This window comes from Protomyctophum bolini, assembly GCF_963924005.1.
Source record: "Protomyctophum bolini genome assembly, chromosome: 14".
Taxonomy (NCBI): domain Eukaryota; kingdom Metazoa; phylum Chordata; class Actinopteri; order Myctophiformes; family Myctophidae; genus Protomyctophum; species Protomyctophum bolini.
In genome coordinates this window covers 8692139-8714400 of record NC_137875.1, presented here as the reverse complement: position 1 = coordinate 8714400, position 22262 = coordinate 8692139, and the positions used below count along the sequence as shown (strand labels likewise).

General features: G+C 49.0%; 1 protein-coding gene across 1 annotated transcript in view; it reads left to right on the top strand.

The window, feature by feature from the left end:
• The window catches only part of slit1a (slit homolog 1a), a 150789-nt gene that overhangs the window by 18213 nt on the left and 110314 nt on the right, over window positions 1-22262 (top strand). The window contains 3 exon segments of the mRNA XM_080782139.1: window positions 1355-1426; window positions 5744-5815; window positions 7956-8027. Coding sequence (XP_080638265.1) covers window positions 1355-1426; window positions 5744-5815; window positions 7956-8027 — 216 coding nt within the window.

The following is a 22262-nucleotide window of genomic DNA, read 5'->3' as shown; positions in this document are numbered from 1 at the left end:
TGTATCGTTCTTTAGAGGTTTCCCACTGGTTCCTCAGCCTAGTGTAAAGCGCCTCTAAGGACTCTATATAGCACCGTTTGATTAATGTGCTGTATAGAACCTTTAAGAGACATTGCGTATGGTTTCGAGCCCAGGAATCATGGAAGAATTACTTATAAGTGCCAAAGAAAAACTTATATTGCTATTTAACCAATGTCAGCGTAGACGGCATCCATTCCATTACTGCAGATAGTTGATTTAACTTCCCGAGAGGGGATACATTCAAAGATTCCACTGTATCATCATCATCATCATAATCATCACTGTCATCATTCATCAGTCATCAGTCAACACACACACCACACCAACCCGTTATATCCACACAGCACTTAGCTTTGTGGCCCCCGTGGCCCAGCCCAAATACCCACCACCAACCGGCTCCTGGTTAATCCCCCCCTGCCAATGGTGGAGAGAGGTAGCAGAAAGAGAGACAGAGAGAGAGAGAGACAGAGAGGGACAGGGAGCGAGACAGGGAGCGAGACAGGGTGAGAGACGGGGAGCGAGTGGGAGGGGTGGGGTGTCTGCGTGAGAGGGAAGAAGGCTGGGATAGAAAGACAAGCAGGCAGCCAGGATGTGGATCCCATTTTAATGGGGGGGGCTCGTCTCTGTTAGGGGGCCCGGCGGTGTTGCCAGATTCCGCGAGATAAATAAGTTATACCAGTTTTATGTAAACAAGCCCGACTTTTAACAACACAAATCTTGGACGGGGGTCCCTGGCACAAAACATATTTAGAAATGGGGTATATATAGATGCAATCAACAAGCAACTTTACAGAAAAATAATGAGCAGACCCGGTAGAGTTTGGAGCTCTGGGTAAACTTCTCCTTTTGAGACAAGGTCCTCCATCCTGCGCAGACGGCAAACATGCAAATGGACGCAGCCATCTGCATTTCATAGACTTATGGCTTATGGTGTGTGTGTGTGTGTGTGTGTGTGTGTGTGTGTGTGTGTGTGTGTGTGTGTGTGTGTGTGTGTGTGTGTGTGTGTGTGTGTGTGTGTGTGTGTGTGTGTGTGTGTGTGTGTGTGTGTGTGTGTGTGTGTGTGTGTGTGTGTGTGTGTGTGTGTGTGTGTGTGTGTGTGTGTGTGTGTGTGTGTGTGTGTGTGTGTGTGTGTGTGCGTGCTGCGCACACCTGTACTTATACTCCTACACGGCTCGTAATGTGGTTGTAATGTGGCAACATAAAATCGTGACTCGGGTATCAATTGCAAGAAGTGGTCTCTGAGTCACTGATTTCTCAGTTAGTCACCGGGCTTAGCAGGCCCAGAGGGAGAGATCAAGATTAATTATTAATTTCCCTACATGTGTGTTTGCAGGGAGCTGAATGGGAACAATCTCACACGGATCACCAAGAGCGACTTCGCCGGCCTCAAGTACCTCCGTGTTCTGTAAGTATAATCACCTTTGTGTTTATGAGCTTTCCTCTGTTTGTCCACATAGTGTGTGTGTGTGTGTGTGTGTGTGTGTGTGTGTGTCTTTGTCTGTGTGCGCGCACTTGTAGTAGTGTAGTGCACACTGTTTATGCAAATACTCTCATGCGACCCGGCCTGTTTTTGCAGAACCTGCTGGAAACGCTCAAATTAGCATGCACACGGTGGAGTGGCCATGCCATTTTTAAAGAGCCGCCCTTCAGAGTACATTAAAGCTGCTGAGAGACTGTAGTCACACTGACATAATGGACTCACATCCCTCACAACTCTGTCTGCTGTAGTAGCTCTTATGATCGCACACACACACGCACACACGCACGCACACAGTGGCCATGGACGTAAGCCTCGCTTCTAAATAGGCCCTCAACAACAGTTAACACACACAGCCGAAGCACTTACTCTCTGCGGGTGAAATTAAACAGCACTTGTGACTTTGGATGACAGTGTTAAAAGTGTCTGTAAACGTGTGTGTGTGTGTGTGTGTGTGTGTGTGTGTGTGTGTGTGTGTACTGTGTACGTGCGCGTGCGCGGGAGTGCACGTGCATGAATAGTGCCGTAGGTTTTTAACCACCTATACTTAGTCGACCGTCACCGGAGTCCCCCAGGGCTCTATGGTAGACCCCCTCCTGTTTTTGCTCGACACTAAATATTTTTGGTGAAAGTAGCGACTCTACAAGGTTCACGTCACGACGTGTTGTTGTTGCTGTGAGCTTGTAGACTTGCTGTTTTACACCAGACGTTGGTCTACTCTAGTCGCTGCTATTAGGGTACGAGTGGTTTTAAAAAGCACAGGGGAAGGAAGCAGCACACAGACGGACGGATGCATTCTGGATGTAACGCGAGCCCAACTAAATTCCTGCTGCCCAGTTAAGCCCAGACTCTTTTAGAGTTATATCATTAGACGCAGCCCCCACCCCCCTCACCACGCCAGCCCCTTACAGGACCCCCCTGTCCTGTCCTGTCCTCCCCTTGTTTCCTCAGTTCAACCTTGTTTTTCTCCCTCCACCCAACCGCCCCAGAGTCCTCTATACATACACCACTCCTCCATACAATGGTTCTCAGAGACTCTTAAATTCATATCTATTTGACACATGCAATATGATATGTAGGCCCCATTTGTAAAGACTAAAAGATTTGCAGATTTTAACTATTTAAAAAACAATATTGCAGATCTAAAAGACTGTATACGGTATCTGCTATTTTTGTATGAAATATGGTTAAAGCGGTTAAAATGATTGTCATTTTCAATACATAGATATATATATATCTACATTAGAATACATTCACCCATTCACACACATTCATACTCCGATGGCGGCGGAAACCATGCAAGGCACCAACCAGCACATCAGGAGCAATTAGGGGTTCAGTGTCTTGCTCAAGGTCACTTCAACACTAACTCTGGGGGAGCCCGGATTAGAACTGGCAACCTTGAGGTTAGCATCCAGCCACTCTACCCCTGAGCCACCGCCGCCCATCAGTATTGATTTAGTTTTTGAATAAAATGTAATTTAGTTTTTATTCATCTGAAATGTTTTATAGTCTATTTTTGTAGTCTAACTGATTGATTTAGTCGACTAAAATGTATTGTGGCGGGCCTAGATAAAGTCATAATGCCTGATTTTATACTTGGTTGAATGCTGAAAATAGCCGATCTACAAGCTTACAACGTGAGATTTTATTTCGTTTTCGTCAGTGAAAAAAAGGTATTAATCAACAAACATTTTTCGTCAGTGTTAGGCGCGATTCAGACTCCTATTTTAGAGCCGAATAAAAGTCGGTTCGGCTCTGTTAAGCCTACAATGTGACGTCATTTGAGGTTCGGGGGGGGCGGGCCGGGTACCGTCCTAAACTTGGCTCTTCGGTGCTACTGAAAATGTCTGACGAGCCAAAATCATTTCGACACTACAGCGCCGAAACAGCGGTAAAATACGAGTATGAATCGGCCCTTAGTCGACGAAATCAACACTACGCCTCCTCTGGCTGTGTGGAGGTTACATGCCTCCACGTTGCTCCTCTGGCTGTGTGGAGGTTACATGCCTCCACGTTGCTCCTCCTCTGGCTGTGTGGAGGTTACATGCCTCCACGTTGCTCCTCCTCTGGCTGTGTGGAGGTTACATGCCTCCACGTTGCTCCTCCTCTGGCTGTGTGGAGGTTACATGCCTCCACGTTGCTCCTCCTCTGGCTGTGTGGAGGTTACATGCCTCCACGTTGCTCCTCCTCTGGCTGTGTGGAGGTTACATCCCTCCACGTTGCTCCTCCTCTGGCTGTGTGGAGGTTACATGCCTCCACGTTGCTCCTCCTCTGGCTGTGTGGAGGTTACATGCCTCCACGTTGCCAGGTTGTCACTGACACCAAGTAGGGAGGAAACAGTTTCTTGCAGCGTTGCTAAAGACAGAACCTCCTCCTCCTCCTCCTCCCCTCCCCCAGACTGTAAAAACCCACTGACTCCCCTTTCCTGCACCACTCTCCAGACAACACACACGCACACACACGCACACGCACCCGCGCACACACACACACACACACACACACACACACACACACACACACACACCCCGTGTCTGCCAGTGTGTATATCGGGGAAGGCTATGACCCTCGGCAGGTCAACAGCGGCACTGAAGACAGACTAACAGTGGGGTTGACTTTCGACCCCGCTGACCCTCGGGTGACCCCTAGGGCAAGGCGCGACGGGAAGGGAGGCGTGTCCTTACAGTCAACGAGCAAACCTGTCAGTCTAGAAAGGAAAGCCAGCTGATTTATATCATCACCGTTCCGTCTGGCTGTCTGTATGTCTGGCTGTCTGTATGTCTGGCTGGCTGTCTGTCTGTATGTCTGGTCTATTCTGCCTTTTGTGTGAGATTCGCAAATCGGTCAAAAGGTCAGTAAATGATACATGACGTGTATACTGTAAGCCATTGACCGCGTTCTACACTTTTCGCACACAACGCACGCCGACAGACGGGAGTGAAAAGAGGACACGCCAAAACTGTTGAAAACCTAAAAGTTGAGAGAGGGAGAGAGAGAAAGAAATAAGACCTACCGGAGAGATTAAAAGCCACAGGAAAAGTTCTCTCTCCACTCAAGAGGCAAGCGCTCTTATATTTCACCTCCCATCTAAATTCATGAGACAGCCGGACGGATTTGAATTGCAGTCTTCTCTCTATATTTATGGAGCGTGAACAATGATTAGCATTTATATTCGACGGCGGCGAGGAGGGGGTTGCACAGAGCGCTGAGTCGCAGCGTGGCGCGGGTACCTCGTTCGCTACGCAGCGGCCCGGAGGGGTCGCCTGCAACACAGAACAGTTGTATACGTAATGAAGGAACGCTCTTGTTGCTTCAGAAAGCCTTGGAAAGGATCTCTCTTCTCCCTCTCGACCTCGTGTTGTTGTAGCACTCCTCAGAAAACCAATCCAAGGCTTTTCGGTGCGTTAGCTTTGGCAGCGCAGGTAAGGAAAAGATGTGTGTGTGTGTGTGTGTGTGTGTTGTGTGTGCACACGCGCATGCACGCATTCGTCCTTTGCACAAACGCACTCACGAATGTGTTGTTTTTCGGCTGCACGCGAGTTTGGAGCTCGCTGCGTTGATTCGTTCCAGGCATACTGTTCAAAACACGCATGCACGCACACACACACACACACACACACACGTAGACACACACGCGTGACGCGCACATGAACACACACAGAACCTTATTTCCCTTGATTGTGCCAGTTGTAAAGCCTTGGAGCTGGCCTCGCTCTTCCATCACAGACTCACAGACTCTCTGACCTGCTGCCCACCCTTGGACTTCCCCCACCGCCTTCCTTCTAAACCCAACGGACCACCACACTAGAGCCCAGGCCCGTCTCTCTCTCTCTCCCACTCCCCCAGCCACCTTAGGAAACTCTTTTCCTGGCTGCCATCCCTGCTTCCCATTCGCCAAGATTCCACACCGTGCCCCAGACCACCACTACACCGCTGCCCTGTGTGTGTGTGTGTGTGTGTGTGTGCATGCGTGTGCGTGCGTCTGCATGCGTACGTGCGTGTGCGTGCGAGGTGTTGAATCTCCTGCAGCCACCTTGAGTACACATGCTACAAGGACTGTGGCCACACAAACAGCCCCCAGCCTCAACACTTGTGTTAAAACACACAACCCTTCCAGAAGACATGGCAAATCAATGCATGCTGTGCATCCCATCACACAGCCTCTGAACGTCGCTCTCTCTCACTGTCTGTCTGTCTTTTTCTTTGTCTCATTCTCTCCCTCTCTCTCTCTCTCTCTCTCTGCAGACAGTTGATGGAGAACCAGATTGGGGTGGTTGAGCGTGGAGCCTTTGATGACATGAAGGAACTGGAGAGGCTGTGAGTATAGCAGCACTTCGCCAGCGTTTAAAGCCTGCCTTATACTCTGTTGCACGCTGGTGCCACGTGTGGTATTCGTGACGCGTTGCGTAGCTTGTAGATCTGCTATTTTCATGAGCACAACACTGGCACAAGTAGTACAACATGAGGCTTTTAGGCGTGCTCCACAGACAAAGAAAAAAATGCCCATTGCCATGTGTTAATTCCATTTAATTCTCGGTCGAAAAAAGTACACACACCCTCCACCCACGACCATAAAAAAAAGCAGAACAACCACTACCAATTAGAAACGCTAGCAGAGATCTATGCTTTTATATGCCATTTTATGCCATTCCGTCACGGTCGGTCGGTCGGTGCTGAGAGGGGTATGGCGCAGAACAGGGTTTGTCACCTTAAAACCCATTTTGGGGCGAGAACCCCTTTTGGTGTTTATTATTAGCATTATGTTATGCTTTAGCTATTGAAAAAATAGCAGATCTACAAGCTCATCGCGCTACGAGCTTGTTGGTCTGCTATTTTTTTTTAAACTGACATCTGATCTCAGGTCAGAATGGGTTAACTGTCTACCAGTGACCACAGTGGGAAGTGATGCACTCACACTGTTACACAGTAACTTCCGACTCTGACGGGGCACAAAATGTAACCAAACAGACCCCTAATTGTTTGGTTACATTTGCACCCTGTCTGAGAGTTCAATGTAACATCTGGCCTGCACCAGGGTTCCTCCACCGGGCCGGCTTGTAAACAGCCCAAAAAAGAATCTAAAAAAAACACACAAGACAAACAACACTCCACCGCACCTCACCCCCCACCCATTAGCAAATCAATAGCGCCGCGGCCACACTGGGAAAAAAAACGTGCGTGGCAGATGACTTTCCGCGGACGCCGCGCGCACGTGTCAGTTAGCGTATACGGAGCGTCTGCTCGCTGATCTGGAACACTTGCGGTTTTAACGTTTACATTTGCTAAACTCTGAGATGCTTGCATGGCTGCCTTTTCACACACACGCCCCCCCTCCCCCCACATGTAATATCCCGCTGATGCAAAACATTGGCTAGACGCGCACATGTGCCAGACCGATGTGGAAACCAAGCGGACCCATTTTCTCTGATGTAACACAAAAAAAGAGAAAGAGAGGGGGGGAAAAAAGCCACTAAAACCCCAACCGCACCGGCAGGTACTACAGTTGAGCGCGAACACACCAGTTAGAGGCCATTAATGCCCATCACGGCGCTAAATCTCTATCGCCGGCTGGCTAAGCTCGTCCCTCTCCTGTGTACGCACGCTGCAGTGCGTGGGCACGGCGCCCAACATCTGTCTGGATGTGTCTGAAGGCATGGCAGCGCGGCATGCCTTCCCAGATCATCCTCCTCCTCCTCCTCCTCCTCCTCTCTGGCCCCCGTTCTGCCCCGGCCACAGCCATTCACTCCCATGTGCCATCAATGGGCCATTCAGAGAGAGAGGGAGCGGGAGCGGGAGCTGTGGTCTCCAACAGATTAGCAACAGTCTGTTCCTCGTTGGCTTCGTTGACGTATTTGCATAAAGCTCCGCCGGTCTTGGGCATTTGGTTGTTTGACGTCGGCAGGAGATCTGGTGCCAACTATAAGGCCCGAGCCCCGCCCGGGCAGGAGATCTGGTGCCATAAGGCCCGAGCCCCGCCCGGGCAAAGGCTGCCTCAGGCTCGGGAGCTGAGCTCATCCTGTAATGGGTGTTTTAGAAACATGTTGTGTCGACAGTTCACCGCAGATACGATCTTAGCACCCGGGATAACCCCGTGGACCTTGTTGGGTTGTTTAAACGGTGAGCATGGGAAAGATCACCATGGGCACCGAATTCCACTCGGCGCTGCACTATAATTTTACTGCACGGCGATAATTTACTGCACTGTCTCCCTGACTAGCAGTTTAATTCCCCTGAACTTTCAGTCGGATATTTATGTGACACTGAGCACAGCACTGAAATATAATAGCCCCCGGCTACGCTGATTCTACAGCAGCACGCAGAAATGAACATTAACACGCTCGCACACAACAACCGACGCATACGCGCGCGTTGCGTGCGCTCAGCCACAAGCTGGTGCGAATGTGCGTGCCATGCAATGCACACGCGCACACTCACGGTCTGTTTCCCCTGCTTCTAGGCGTCTGAACCGAAATCAACTGCTGCAACTTCCAGAGTTACTGTTTCAGAAGAACCCTGCGCTGTCCCGACTGTGAGTACTACACTTATTATTATTGTTTTGGCCGGAGTAGGCCTCTCTGTCTGTCAGCACACACACACACACACACACACACACACTATTAGTGGCCAGGCAAGACCCTAAATCTCCCTGTATCTCATCCCGTTTACTCCCTCCTCCTCCTCATTTTTGTTTTTCTTGGATGTATCTGTTACCCTTTTCTGATCTTCTTTAATTACACAAATCCACAGAGGATCTTTCCACCTTTATCCTCAAAGCAAAGTTTTTCACAATCTGTGTTTAAATTGTTAATGGGCTTCAGTTTGTTTGTCTTGGTTATATTTCGAATTTAAGGACAATTACAGTCCAATTAAATAGAATCACATTCTGTGATCTCACCGGGTTCTCATTAACAAGCTTCTTTGTCAAACCAGACAGGGTCTGTGTGTGTGTGTGTGTGTGTGTGTGTGTGTGTGTGTGTGTGTGTGTATCCTGCCTATTATTCACTGTGCGCGCGTGAGAAAGTAGACAAGAAGGAGTGGAAATTCAGCCATCCTTGGCGGGGTCGTTTTGGTTCTGCTCTCCATTTGCCAAGTCATCTGGCAGATCCTCCGTGCTCTCCCTGTCCGTCGGTGTCGTGAGTTCGCCGGTGATGGGGCGTCGGTGTGATTGGCAGGACTTATGAAGCTGAATTGAATTGAATTGAATTGGGGGGACATTTGACTCTGAGCTGTTATCCAGGTGAAAAGGATGTCTGCGTCGCTTAATGAGGGTCCGTTTTATGTCACTGGAGAGGTCCCCGAAGCTCCGCGGGCCAAAGGAACCGTATACCCCCCTTCATTATGAGTGTGAGCTCCATCGCATGCAGTCTTCATTATGAGTGTGAGCTCCATCGCATGCAGTCTTCGTTTACGTTTCCACTGGCGAAGGCCAGGCCAGACTCATTGTTACGTGACCCACGCCCACTCTCACATGCCTGCTCTGCATGCAGGATGGATGGGTTTATTAGAGAGACAGAGGAATGACCTTCCCAGGGTGATGGGTTTGTTAGAGAGAGAGGAATCAGCAAGTCAGCCTGTCCCTGACCCAGACACCTCTTGCCGATTCATAATGTTTGTCGTATGAATGGGAGTCACACGCTGAAAATGGCCGATGTCTAAGTTCACAGCATGTGGCATGTCGATATTCAATCCGTGAAGCAATGGCACGATGAAGCAATTCTCTCTCTCTCTCTCTCTCTCTCTCTCTCTCTCTCTCTCTCTCTCTCTCTCTCTCTCTCTCCCACTCTCTCTCCCCGCCCTCCCCCTGTGTGCTCATCAGAGCTGCCATCAGCTTGGTGAGGCTGTAAAAGTAATTGCCCCTCATCCAGGAACCAGAAAGTGCTCCCTTCCCTTTCCTATAGCGCTAAACTTTTACTCCTCCCGTCCAAAGGGATAATCAGTTGCCGGCTGATCATTCAGGCTCGCTTGTTTTCCGGTTTAGGTTACCTGAAGGAGGAGCGTCTGGGAATAATGTCAGCCGCGTGACACGGAAAACCCATTTCTCTCCCATGATCCCAAACGTCAACCTCCGGCATCTGCTGACCTCTCTCTGATCTTTAAAAGCCACCTTGAGGGCTGTGTCTCTCCCTTAACAGCTCTGTCTCGGCCGTACCCTATCATTATCCATAGAGCTTTCGGTTTTAAAAGCAGCATCATCGAGAGAGAGGGAGAGAGAAAGGCCGGCCTGACTCACATGGACTGTCCGCGTCAGCATTGCACTTGACACTGAGCAGCAGCACTGGCTGTCTGGTGTGTCTGGCCCGGAGCAGACACAGAGCAGACCCGGGCCATTCCCAACCAGAGGATGGCCTTGAACAACAGTGATTAGTCCATCTGGGGCTGCGAGGGCTCTGCCAACAACCAGAGGAATTGTGCAAACACAGCCCTCCTCCTGTTTCGTCCAATCTTCACTTCACGCTCATTATATCCCGACCCCGGCCGCTGCCTCTCCTCCTCCTCGCCCGCGCTCTGGAGAATGAGACTTTTGTTTTAAACGCCGGGCCCGTAATCGATCCGCTATGTGTCCGGCGGCGCACACTCGCTCATTTGTTCTTCTGCGTCCTTGGCCGGGATGAAAGGCAACCATAATGAGCCCCGTAGCGTCGCCTTTCAGGTGTAGAAGCCACGCGTTGATTTCCTCTAACAGTTAAACGACCGTTCTCGAAGCGCCGCGAGGGGAGGACATTGCAAACGTTGCGGTTCCTACAGGTACCTTCGAGATGGACAGACAGTGTCTTAACGTGTGACCCCTGGCCCTTGGATAGACTGCGGGTGTGGTAGCAGAGGATCCCAGACTAAAGCCTTTTTATTTTGCCTAATGTGCCTAAACTTAATTCCTAAGCAGTGTGTCTGGGCCACACCACAGGTTCTGGTTCCAGACTGATGTGGTTAGGTTACACACAGCCCTGTCTCACTCCCGCCAACGGCTTTTAATGGACTTAAAAGGCTCTCGGGCTCCCCGAGGAAGACTTGTACTGGTATTGCGCTATTGTGTGTGTGCGTGTGTGTGTGTGTGTGTGTGTGTGTGTGTGTGTGTGTGTGTGTGTGTGTGTGTGTGTGTGTGTGGTGGGGGGGGGGGGACTGGGGTAGGTCTGTGCCTTTGCACTTGCTCTAAGTGCTCACAGGGGCTTGTTAGGGTCTGTCTTTAATGGCCTTAACAAGGGAGGTTAATGGGAAACCCTGATGCCCTCAGGTGGAGCGCTAACCCAGATGGTTCCTCTTCTCCTGGTTGGAGAATTAATTGGCCCTCTCGCTGTCTGTCTCTCCTCCTCTCTCTCTCTCTCTCTCTCTCTCTCTCACTGTACTCTTGACATCCTTCCTTCCTTCCCTCTCTCCTCTGCCTGTGTCTCTGTCTCTTGTCTATCACTTGACTCACAAGTGTTATGGATCTGACTTGCTCGTTACAAAGTGCCTGTCGGTCTCAGTCATCCTGCTGAGATGACTGACACACAGACAGACACACACACAGACAGACAGACAGACAGACAGACACACACACACACACACACAGACAGACAGACAGACAGACAGACAGACAGACAGACAGACAGACAGACAGACAGACAGACAGACAGACAGACAGACAGACACACACACAGACAGACAGACAGACAGACAGACAGACAGGGGATGCGGTAGTAGATATAGCCGTTCTGAAAGTGTGGTCCGTGAACTCTCATGGCTCTTTTTTTAAACTAGGAACAACTAAGAACAACTAAAGGTTAGAAAGTTATAGAAACTATTAGAAGAATGGTAAGGGGGGATTGGAATTATAGGTAGTAGAAGTCTGAAGAGGTGCATTTTGAGTGCGGTTTTAAAGGTGGTCTGGGACTGAGCTTTATATCTCAGCTCAGGTACCATGTAGAAATAATTATGTAGATAGCGTGTTGGGTTTCTTTGATCTCTCCTCCCCCTTGCCCCCCTTTATTCTCCGTCCCTTTGTTTTTTGATGAAAATACCTAAAACGATTGCACAAACACAAATCCCCTCCCTCCCTCCCTCCTTGGGGATGTCCAGGAGGTTGGCATCAGCTGACCTGAGGGAGAGGGAGGGGGCAGTGGCATTGGAGGAGGTCAGAGAGGTAGCGGGTAGCGGGAGCCTGCTTGTTGTTGTCTTGTAGCTGGTGATCAGTATCTTGAAATCTATTCTTTGTTTGACGGTGAGCCGGTTGTGATGTGGTCCCTGGATGGGGTTCTGGTGAGCAGGCGGCCGGGCGGCAGAGTTCTGTACCTACTAACTCTTCCGGGAAGCGAGCTAAACGCTGAGTTCATAAAAGGCTGTGTGGGGCTCAATGAGCAGAGGACTGTGGTGTTGTTGGGTTGCTTTTAAAGACTCCACTGCCATGCAGTCATTAAGCCGCGGTAATGAGGAGCTTTCGCTACAAAGAGACCGCAGCGAATTAGGGCAGAGTGCCGTTAGCAGAGAATAGAGAGCAGCCTTGAGAGTCCACACTGTCGTTGTTCACATAACAAGTAATAAAATCACACCCGTGCGTGCGTGCATGCGCATGTCTTTGTGTCTGAACTGAAGCCAGCAACTAGGTAGATTTGTTACTTACCGTAAGTAATGTTTTGGAGGGTATTTATTTTTGTCTTTTGCAAGCTGGTGATGACGTTTCAATATATATATATAATATTGTACTTTTGACTCCATTGCATTTCTAAGAAGGGACTCTTGGGACAGAAACCTCAGGCCTGAGTTCTAAATGGGTTAGCGTACTATTTATACGTCTTCCCTGGCGCCTGACAGCTGACATTTAGGTTTTGCTGCCATGTACTCTGAATGACTGAAACCAGTGCAGAATATGTGAGATCACTCAGGTGCTCTGGCAAAGGCCTTCTGGCAAAGGCCTTCTGGTCGTACCCGAGTCCAGACTCTACACCAGGCGTTTGCAGTGGTTGCTCCCACTCTGAAGAGTCTCTTGGAAACACATTTTGTTTCATAAGCACTCTGTTTTACATCACCTGTAGCTACTAGCTGGTTGATGCTTTGGTTGTAATGTGATAAATTGTACAGCACCTTGTAACTTTGTTTTGAATGGCACTTTATAAATGAAGCTTATGCTTACATCCTGTAGCGGAAATGGCCTCGCACTGCTTTACATGCACGGGGTGGAAGTGGCGAGGCTGGGTCCTGGAACCCATGCAGGTCCCAGAGCGGCTGGGAGACGGTGAAGCCGCCGTGCACTACTGGCCAAAGCTGGAACTGCAGGCGGGCGAAGTACATGGACGAGCAAAAGAGCATGCGGATGTGGTTTAACATGAATTATACAACGGTTTGTTTCGCGGAAGCATTCTGGCTCGCTAGTTTCTTGGACATCGTCGTATAGTTCATCTGTCAATAAAGCGACTCTTAATTTTAAGGGTAACTAACTGTTGTATAATCGACTCAGGCGCATTCAGGCGAGTTAGCACTTCGGCATTTGGGCACCAACATTTGGATATGATATTCCACGGTTCTTAAGCTTACGTATGAATCATGATGACTATTTTTTATGTATTTGATGTATTACCAGCGACTGTAAATCGCTCTGGATTGGATAAAGAGCGTCTGCTAAATGCCTAAATTGTAAATAATGCCCAAATCACGAAAAATGACGAAGTATAGAGCGTTCTTCCGGATGCTTCAAACGCCACTGAGCAACTTTCATTGAAAGGAATAGCTGGGGGCGGGGCACCAGCCCACTCTCTCCCTTCACCTCCCCACCACCACCACCACCACCCCTCTCGTTCCCCTCGCCGCCCCCAGAGATAAGAGAGACGCTGGAAAGAAGACGGGGGAAGATAATTGGAGCCGATTGGAGTTGATTAGAGATTATTAGAGACGGTTATAGCGGCTCAGAGCAGCCGCTGATTGATGGCACCGCCGTCCAAGCCAATGGGTCAACAGGGGCGGGGCGGGTGGCATCGCGGGACGTTGGCAGACAATAACGCTAGAGGATAACGTTGCATCCATCATTGTTAACGACCTGTCGGCCCCCTCACACCCCCACCTTCCTTTTCCCCCCCCACACCCCTACAGCCTGCAGAATGTGATCTGTAATCTACTGCTCCTTGTCTGTAATTAGCGCCTGTTCACAGTGGGAGAGCAGGAGGAAGGAAGGATGGCGAGAGAGAGAGAGGGGTGTGTGTGTGTGTGTGTGTGTGTGTGTGTGCGTGTGTGCGTGTGCGTGCACGTGTGTGTGTGTGTGATGTGTGCTGATATACCTGTGAGGGCCAAAAAGGTCCCCCACACACACAACTAGTAGAATATGAATAACTTAATTTGTCCTGGTCCTCACAGGCCAGACGGTTGTTTTTTAAGGGGCTCTAGCCCCTCCTATGTTCAGCTTTTAGTGTGTGTGTGCACAAACTTTGTCCTACACAAACATTACATTCCCTTTGACAATGAATGTCAAAAAGTGTTACAGAGTTTAACAATCATGCTCGTGTGAAGCAAAGAGCTCTCTCATCATCATACATCACATTCTGTGCTCAGCCAATCAAATCATCACAAAAGTCATTCCGGCTTATCACTTTTGGCGTCTTCACTTTTCTGCCCTCACTTTTATCTTCAATATGTACTTTGCTCAGCCAATCAAATCATCGCTATGGGGTGATCAGCCAATCCCAAGCCAATGTTTGTGTTCACACAAACCCGGAAAGCTGGGCATAGGCGGTAAATATTGCGGTTGGGATTAGGATTAGTCATTTGGAGGTTTAGGCGGGGGCGGCAGTGGATCAGGGGTAGAGCGGCCGCCTGGGAACTGGAAGGTTCCCGGTTCGATCCCTGTGGGCTCCCCCAGAGTTAGTGTCAAAGTGTCCTTGAGCAAGACGCTGCACCCCTAATTGCTCCCGATGTGCAGGTCAGTAATACACAATCTATGTAATGGATAAAAGCACCATTTACCATTTAGGTGAAGTAGCTGTCATGGTTTAGTGTAGTGCCTGATTTATACAGTGCCTAGTTGTGTGCGTGTGTGTGTGTGCGTGTGCGTGTGCGTGTGTGCGCGTGCGTGTGTGTGAGATAACTGGCCCAAGGGAACAGCATCTGGTTTGAACAACCTGGGCGTGGGGTTGCGTATTCGCAGCGGGTTGCCCGTCACTGCTGGTAAACAAACAAACACGGAGCGTCCACACCGACAGTGTCTCGTTTGATTGGGCGCCGCTGGCCCGCTGGCGTCAGACGGTGTTGTTTGGATAGGCAGCACATTGTGCTGTGGCGACGGGGAGGTCGAGGTGACGCAGGGTGGGTGGCGAGAGGAGCACTGGTTGCCAGATTTTGCGAGAGAATCAAGCCACCGGGTCGATGAAAACAAGGATCTATACATACCATCTCAAAACTAATCTTGACATGTTCAAATCAATTCATTTGGGGGTTCCTTGACGTGAGTTTTTGTTTGAAAATTAGGAAGCGAGCCTGAACGAGCAGTTACACTTTAGAAACAAACTGGCTGAAATCACAACTACCGCTATTTCGGAAAAACGAGGCCAAAGTCTTTCATAATAAGCGGACTTGGCAACACGAAGGAGAGGAGGTGTTCCATTTAGTAGCACCATGGGAGGTATGAGATAAGAGGAGGGGGGCGTGGCCAGGGGGCGTGGCAGGAAGAGAAGGGGGTGGGGGGGTCATAGGGTGTGGTTGGAGCCGCAACTCTGGGGGGGCTCTGAGATGTGGTGGTGGGAGTGTCTCTCTCTCTTTCTCTGCACACTCGTGTTTCCGTGCTAATGCTTGACGACTGATGTACACAAAACCAAAACACACACCCACGCTGGTGTGTGTGTGTATATGTGTGTGTGTGTGTGTGTAAGACTAGGTAAAACGCACACAGTAACGCTACACATCCACACAGCGAGGACGAGAGAGAGAGAGAGAGAGTAGAATAACACTAATTAAACACAAACAGACACGCGGAATAACAGCATAATTGCACCTCTCGGTGCTAATGTGTGGATGGCAGGCATGCACGAGGGGATTACGCTCTTTTTATACGGCTATTTCGGGAGATAAAAGAGGCTGTGCTCTAAGTATGTGTTGAGGCTCTCGTGTGTTTGTGTTGGCGGGCTCGGACGCGCGGCGGCGTCGCGCGCCAGAAAACGGACGATCTACAAGCTCACGGTGCGCCGCGTCTGCCCCGTCGCTATGAGCTTGTAGATCGGCTGTTTGTTTGGGCGGCATTTGGACATTTGTGGGTTGCGATCGTGTGGCACGCGGAGGAGATGAAGGACTTTATTCGGGAGCTCTGAAATGAATGAGTAACAAAGACATCCATTATATGTCTTCCATCTCACTTATTTCTGTCTTTGTTGACTGTTTTCGGAGTAATTCCCCAGGCGCGATGTTGGGATGTTTCACATTCTTTTGAGGCCTGTGATGTAAGAGTGCTGCTGACTGTGAAGCTGCTGAATTTCTCCTTCCGTGTTGCAGGAGGAAACACCAGGTTTTCTTTCAGCGTTTAACTTTGTGTACGCAGTACTGTATTGAATGATTTGAATGTTGTTGTTGTTTCTTCTTCCGTCCCTCGACTCCCTGTGCGTTTGCGCGAGCGCGCGCGCGTGTGTGTGTGTGTGCCTGGCAGGCTGTTAATGGCCCAGGCTGGTCTTGTCGTTTCCTTTGCTTTTTGTCCTGGGTGATGAATGACCTGCCTCTCTCCCTCTCTCTCTCTCCCCCCCCCTCTCTCTCTCTCTCTGGAGACCCCCAGGGCCCCCTGCGTGGCAGCGGTCCCTATAGCAACCTGTCTTCATCTGGCGGTTGGCTGCATGGCCGTGCCATCGGGGTGGCAGCTCTGCTGATCTCCAGTCCTACTCAGTCTGTGACAGACAGCGTGTAAACAGCGGCTGTATAAGGAGAGACGTAGTAACCACTTAGTAAACTAGACCCGAGTCTTCTCCGGACTCACACCTTTTTTTCTCCTTTAGCTTTGACCTAAAATAAATTGCAATTTTAATCGTTCAAGGTTTTTTTCATAATTCTTAGGGTCATCCAAATAACAATAATTAGTGGATCATGGTGAATTCAGGGGTTGAAACTTGGGGTACCATTATTATAACAACCTATTATACATATATAAGGCAAAACATTACAATTTTCATTATGCTTTATGTAGCATGTGACATGTCAAACTAGGGGGTTTTCATGATTCTTGAATCCATTGCAAGCATTATTTTTGCATGAAAAACACTCCTGGGGCTAAAAACAGCCATAGCCGTCATCTCAAATGTGACGAGGTCGTCACATTTGGGCACATTTGGGCAAGTCTTTTGTACATTCTCCTATAGTTAGACACTCGCCCGTCTGTACACATTTGGTTCCATTTGTGCACTCTCTGTAAAAGGCCTGATGATTTGAGGGAGATTGGAACTAGACTCATGCTCGTTGTTTAGCTGGGACAGCCATATAACCAAACCTCACCTCGCGGTGTGCCCCCCCCCCTCCCCCTCCTACGTGCCCCTCCATGTCCTTGTCAACTGGTAAAAGTGGCTTTTACGGGTTGTCGCTGTTTTCCTTTACGATGTTACGGACCGTGTCTGAGGGAGAAACACAGACCAAACCATCTGAGGGGGAGCAGGAAGCCAAAAGGGGGTAATTTAAAAACCACTCTGCCATCTGAAATATTCACAGCCCACAGAGAGAGAGAGAGAGAGAGAGAGAGAGAGGAGAAGATGGAGGCCTTGGACAGAAAGTCGAGTAGTGGTGGACTAAGTATATAATCAAGTAAATACCGAAAGTATTCAAAAGTACACATTAAGTACATAAATTGTCAGATGGCTGATTTTACACTTTGTTGCATGCTGAAAATAGCCAATCTACAAGCTCACCAAGAGTCGCAGGGCAAAGCGTTGTGAGCTTGTAGATCTGCTATTTTCAGAGCGCAAAACCAAAAGCGTAAACAACTCCACTAGTCCCTCTCTTTTTTTTGTCTAGTATGCATTTTTTGACTACATTTTAAATATATTTATTTTTAGTTTATATTATATATCATATATCATTTTTTGTCATAGTTTTACGTTGATGAAATCAACAGTGTTAGTGTCCATCCTAGAGAAGACAGGCTGGAGGCAGAGTGGAGAGGAGACAGTGTAGTGTCCATCCTAGAGAAGACAGGCTGGAGGCAGAGTGGAGAGGAGACAGTGTTAGTGTCCATCCTAGAGAAGACAGGCTGGAGGCAGAGTGGAGAGGAGACAGTGTAGTGTCCACCCTATAGAGAAGACAGGCTGGAGGCAGAGTGGAGAGGAGACAGTGTACTATAGTGTCCATCCTAGAGAAGACAGGCTGGAGGCAGAGTGGAGAGGAGACAGTGTTAGTGTCCATCCTAGAGAAGACAGGCTGGAGGCAGAGTGGAGAGGAGACGCCGGCGGAGCAGAGGAGAAACGTTTGTATTTACTAAAGATTCTCTGTCCGTCCCTCATGAATGATTGAACACACGGCTCTGTGAAATATTCACTCCAAAGCGCTCATCAGTGCCGTGTGTGTGTACTGTACGTGTGTGTACTGTACGTGTGTGTGTGTGTGCGTGCGTGTGTTTTGCTGCATATAGACACTGGTAGTCCTGATGCTCCAGATATTCATATACTGTACATACACACGCACACATCAGACACACACACACACACACACACACACTGGGACTGGCCTGGTCATTATAAATTGATACGGCATGAATAAGACATCACAGTGTGGTCCAGATCTGTCATAAACACACACACACACACGCACACGCGCGCAGGGATTTCACTCTGCAGAGAGCTGACCCTCGCCTGGGTCTGATTGGATGTGACACACAGAGGAGACAGTGGCTGCCCTCATGTCTTACACATGCATACATTACATACACACACACACACACACGCACACTCACACGCATAGTGCACGCATTGTGCGAGTGCTCACACACATGCACCTTGGTGGCTCTGTGGTCGGAGGAGCTGGTGACCTCGGCCAGAAATAACAACCCATATAATATAATCGTGTGTGTGTGTGTGTGTGTGTGTGTGTGTGTGCGTGCGTGCGTGAATATATATTATATGGTTTCCTTCATTTTCCTGATAATTGGATCATTTTAGAGTTATGTGGTTTCTCCCTGACAGCAGAGACATAGGAGTATGAATGTTGCGCCCCGCGGCACAGTGAAGAAAACATATGGTGTATTGTGTTGCACATACTGTACGCTCACGTACAGAATGAGACCGCCAGGCCATTCATAGCAGTAATAGAGTGCAATCAACTTTATCATGCCTCCAGGTGTTTCCCCCAGTCGTGGAAAAAAGTACTGGCGTGTTTCACTCGAGTAAAAGTATCAGTGCAGCAAGATTGAAGTACTCCGTTACAGGTAAACTTCCAGAATTCAAATGTAATGTAAAGAGTAATGATATTGGTATCAAAATGTACTTTACAAAATTAAAGTACCAAAGATAAAGTACTCATGCAGAATGTCAAGTTTTCAAATGTGTAAAACTCTTTTTGAAGTCGCAGATCTACAAGCTCACAATGCGCCGCATCGCGACACAGATCAGCTATTTACAGATATCTGAAATGTATACTGCAGCGCTGAAGTTGTTAATGTTGAGTGTTGTAATCATAATCAAAATCTACAAAGTAAGTAGTACCTAAAGTTTTCAAATAGTGGAGTAAAAGTTCAATATTTGCCTCTTGAGACGTAGCAGAGTAGAAGTAAGAGTATTGGGAATTGGAAATACTCAAGTAAAGTACGAGTAGCTCAGAATTGTACTCGAGTACAGTATACTTGAGTACTTTGTTACCACTGCCCACACACAGAACGAGACCGCCAGTCCTTTCATCGCAATCGTAATGGAGTGCAGTCTCCTTTTCTGCCTCGAGGCGTTTCAACCGGTCGTTGGACATCTGTCCGTCTCGTTAGCTACGCTGTGCTGCATGCGCGAGGAGGGATCTGGAGTTCGGATTATCACTATCTGGTCTGTGTCATCAACGTGAAAGGCTATCCGGTGTGGCTTTGGACATGGGGCAGGGAGCCTGTATCAGGCTCTTAATCTCATGTTATGAGCTGTTAGGCGGGCGGCTTTGGCCTTGGGACCCTCTCTCTCTCTCTCTAGCTCGGAGGTTGCCAAGCTTTTGTAGCTTGAGAGACAAGACCCCCAAAAAGAAAGAAAAGAGAGAGATAAATGTGATGTCTCCCCTGGATCAACAAGCTCACCATGCATGCCTCGCCATGCGCCGCGTTGTGACCTTGTAGATTGGCTATTTTCACTACTTCTTAAAATGTTTAAAAAGTATGGATTTTCTTTAGATTTATTTCATGCAATTAGGTTGATTAAACATCAGAATGTCTTTATATTATGCCCGCACATGCTTTATTTGATTTATTTAACTTCTTGGAAATTATTAAAAGAAAAATTGCGAACAAATAAAACCGGGTCCTCGACCCCGTGTTTGGGAAACTCTAATGCTGTAGCCTGGCGCTGCCAGATGACGTGAGATCTCTAACTAAACTCTAATGCTGTAGCCTGGCCCTGCCAGATGACGTGAGATCTCTAACTAAACTCTAATGCTGTAGCCTGGCCCTGCCAGATGACGTGAGATCTCTAACTAAACTCTAATGCTGTAGCCTGGCCCTGCCAGATGACGTGAGATCTCTAACTAAACTCTAATGCTGTAGCCTGGCCCTGCCAGATGACGTGAGATCTCTAACTAAACTCTAATGCTGTAGCCTGGCCCTGCCAGATGAAACTCTAATGCTGTAGTCTGGCCCTGCCAGATGAACCTCTAATGCTGTAGCCTGGCCCTGCCAGATGAAACTCTAATGCTGTAGCCTGGCCCTGCCAGATGAAACTCTAATGCTGTAGCCTGGCCCTGCCAGATGAAACTCTAATGCTGTAGCCTGGCGCTGCCAGATGAAACTCTACTGCTGTAGCCTGGCCCTGCCAGATGAAACTCTAATGCTGTAGCCTGGCGCTGCCAGATGAAACTCTACTGCTGTAGCCTGGCCCTGCCAGATGAAACTCTAATGCTGTAGCCTGGCGCTGCCAGATGAAACTCTAATGCTGTAGCCTGGCCCTGCCAGATGAAACTCTAATGCTGTAGCCTGGCCCTGCCAGATGAAACTCTAATGCTGTAGCCTGGCCCTGCCAGATGAAACTCTAATGCTGTAGCCTGGCTCTGCCGGATGACGTGAGATCTCCGCCCAGCGATGCGTTCCTCCGGTGGGGGACTTTTAAATGCAACGTAGAGCTGACGAAACCTAACAAACCTAAACGCCCACCGCTCTGGAAACCGATCCTATAACCACCGCCCTGATACGAAGGACCACACGAAGGATACTTGCTTCCTCCCACTTTTAGCAACGGCATGTGGGCGATTGACCTCAGTCAGTAGTTGTTTTAGAGACTAACTCAGGCCCCCTTCGCCCCCCTGGCTGCTTGTCCTTCCAGACGGACACCAACAACACGGCCACAAGCCCTACAGTATATACATGCCCACATATAGAGTGCTTATGCACTGCCATGGCACCAACTAAACACAGAGAAACCCACTCACGTAACAGCAAAATAAGCATTCCGACTGCGGCCCCCCCAGGCTCTGTCTGCTACGATCCTGTCAAGAGATTGCAGACAAACAAACAAACAAACCGCGGGGCAAAATTATGCCATCACGTTATATTGCACACGCAATCTCGCTAGCTAGGACATACACACACGCATACACACGCGCAGTGCACACAGACAAACACAAACACATACACACACTTACAGTACGCACACAGGACACACGTACACTTACACGCATACATCCTGCCTATCTCTTGTTGATTGCTTCCGTGGCAACTGAAGCTCGGAGGGACTGGGCAGAGAAGTTGTTTATGTGCTCAGAGAGAGGCAGAGCCATTAACGACTCTCAACCTGACATCCCTGCTTTCGTACTGCTGGCTACAGTATGTAGGTGAACATTTTCCATAGATTTTACTGTTGCCTGTATTGACAGTATACAGCGGAGAGAGAAAGCGGAAACATGGAGAACGAATAGCAGAGTGACATATCGCGGCAAATGGTCCTGACAGCCGGGGATCAAACCGGGGACTCGCTGCATGCCAGGCATTAGAGCTACGCTCCCTAACACTCGGCTATTGAGTTGACCCCCCCCACACACACACACACACACACACACACACACATGCACGCACGCACGCACGCACACACACACACACACACACACACACACACACACACACACACACACACACACACACACACACACACACACACACACACACACCCACACATTTGTAATTTGATCAGCTTTTCTTTTTCTCCGTCAGAACGAAGAAAGGGGTAAAGTAAAATGGGGCCTATAGTGGCATTTCATTGTGTATTTCATTTTTATTGGCATACAAAGGGCTACAAATGGACCTTTGCTGTCTGAGAAATGGGGGGGGGGGGGGTCCCTGAAATCATGTTTCAGGGACCCCCTGAAACCCCCTGACTTGGATCACATGCTCCGTAGTGAGCAGTTGCATGGCCATTGTCGACCCCCGTTGAGAAGCGTGTTCTGTTTGTTTGTTTGAGTGTTTGTTTGGTTGTGATGCTGAAGGAGGCTTCCTCCTCCTCATCCTCCTCCTCCTCTGGTGACTGTGAGCGCTGCGGCGTGTCGGATGGGAAGAGATTTTGGGATTGCTAGGATTGTTGTGTGTGTGTGTAATTAGAGGCTTTAGGCACACATCCCTTCATCCTCTTGGGGGGAGGGAGGGGGGGTGCGAGTCTATCCACTGAGCTCATTC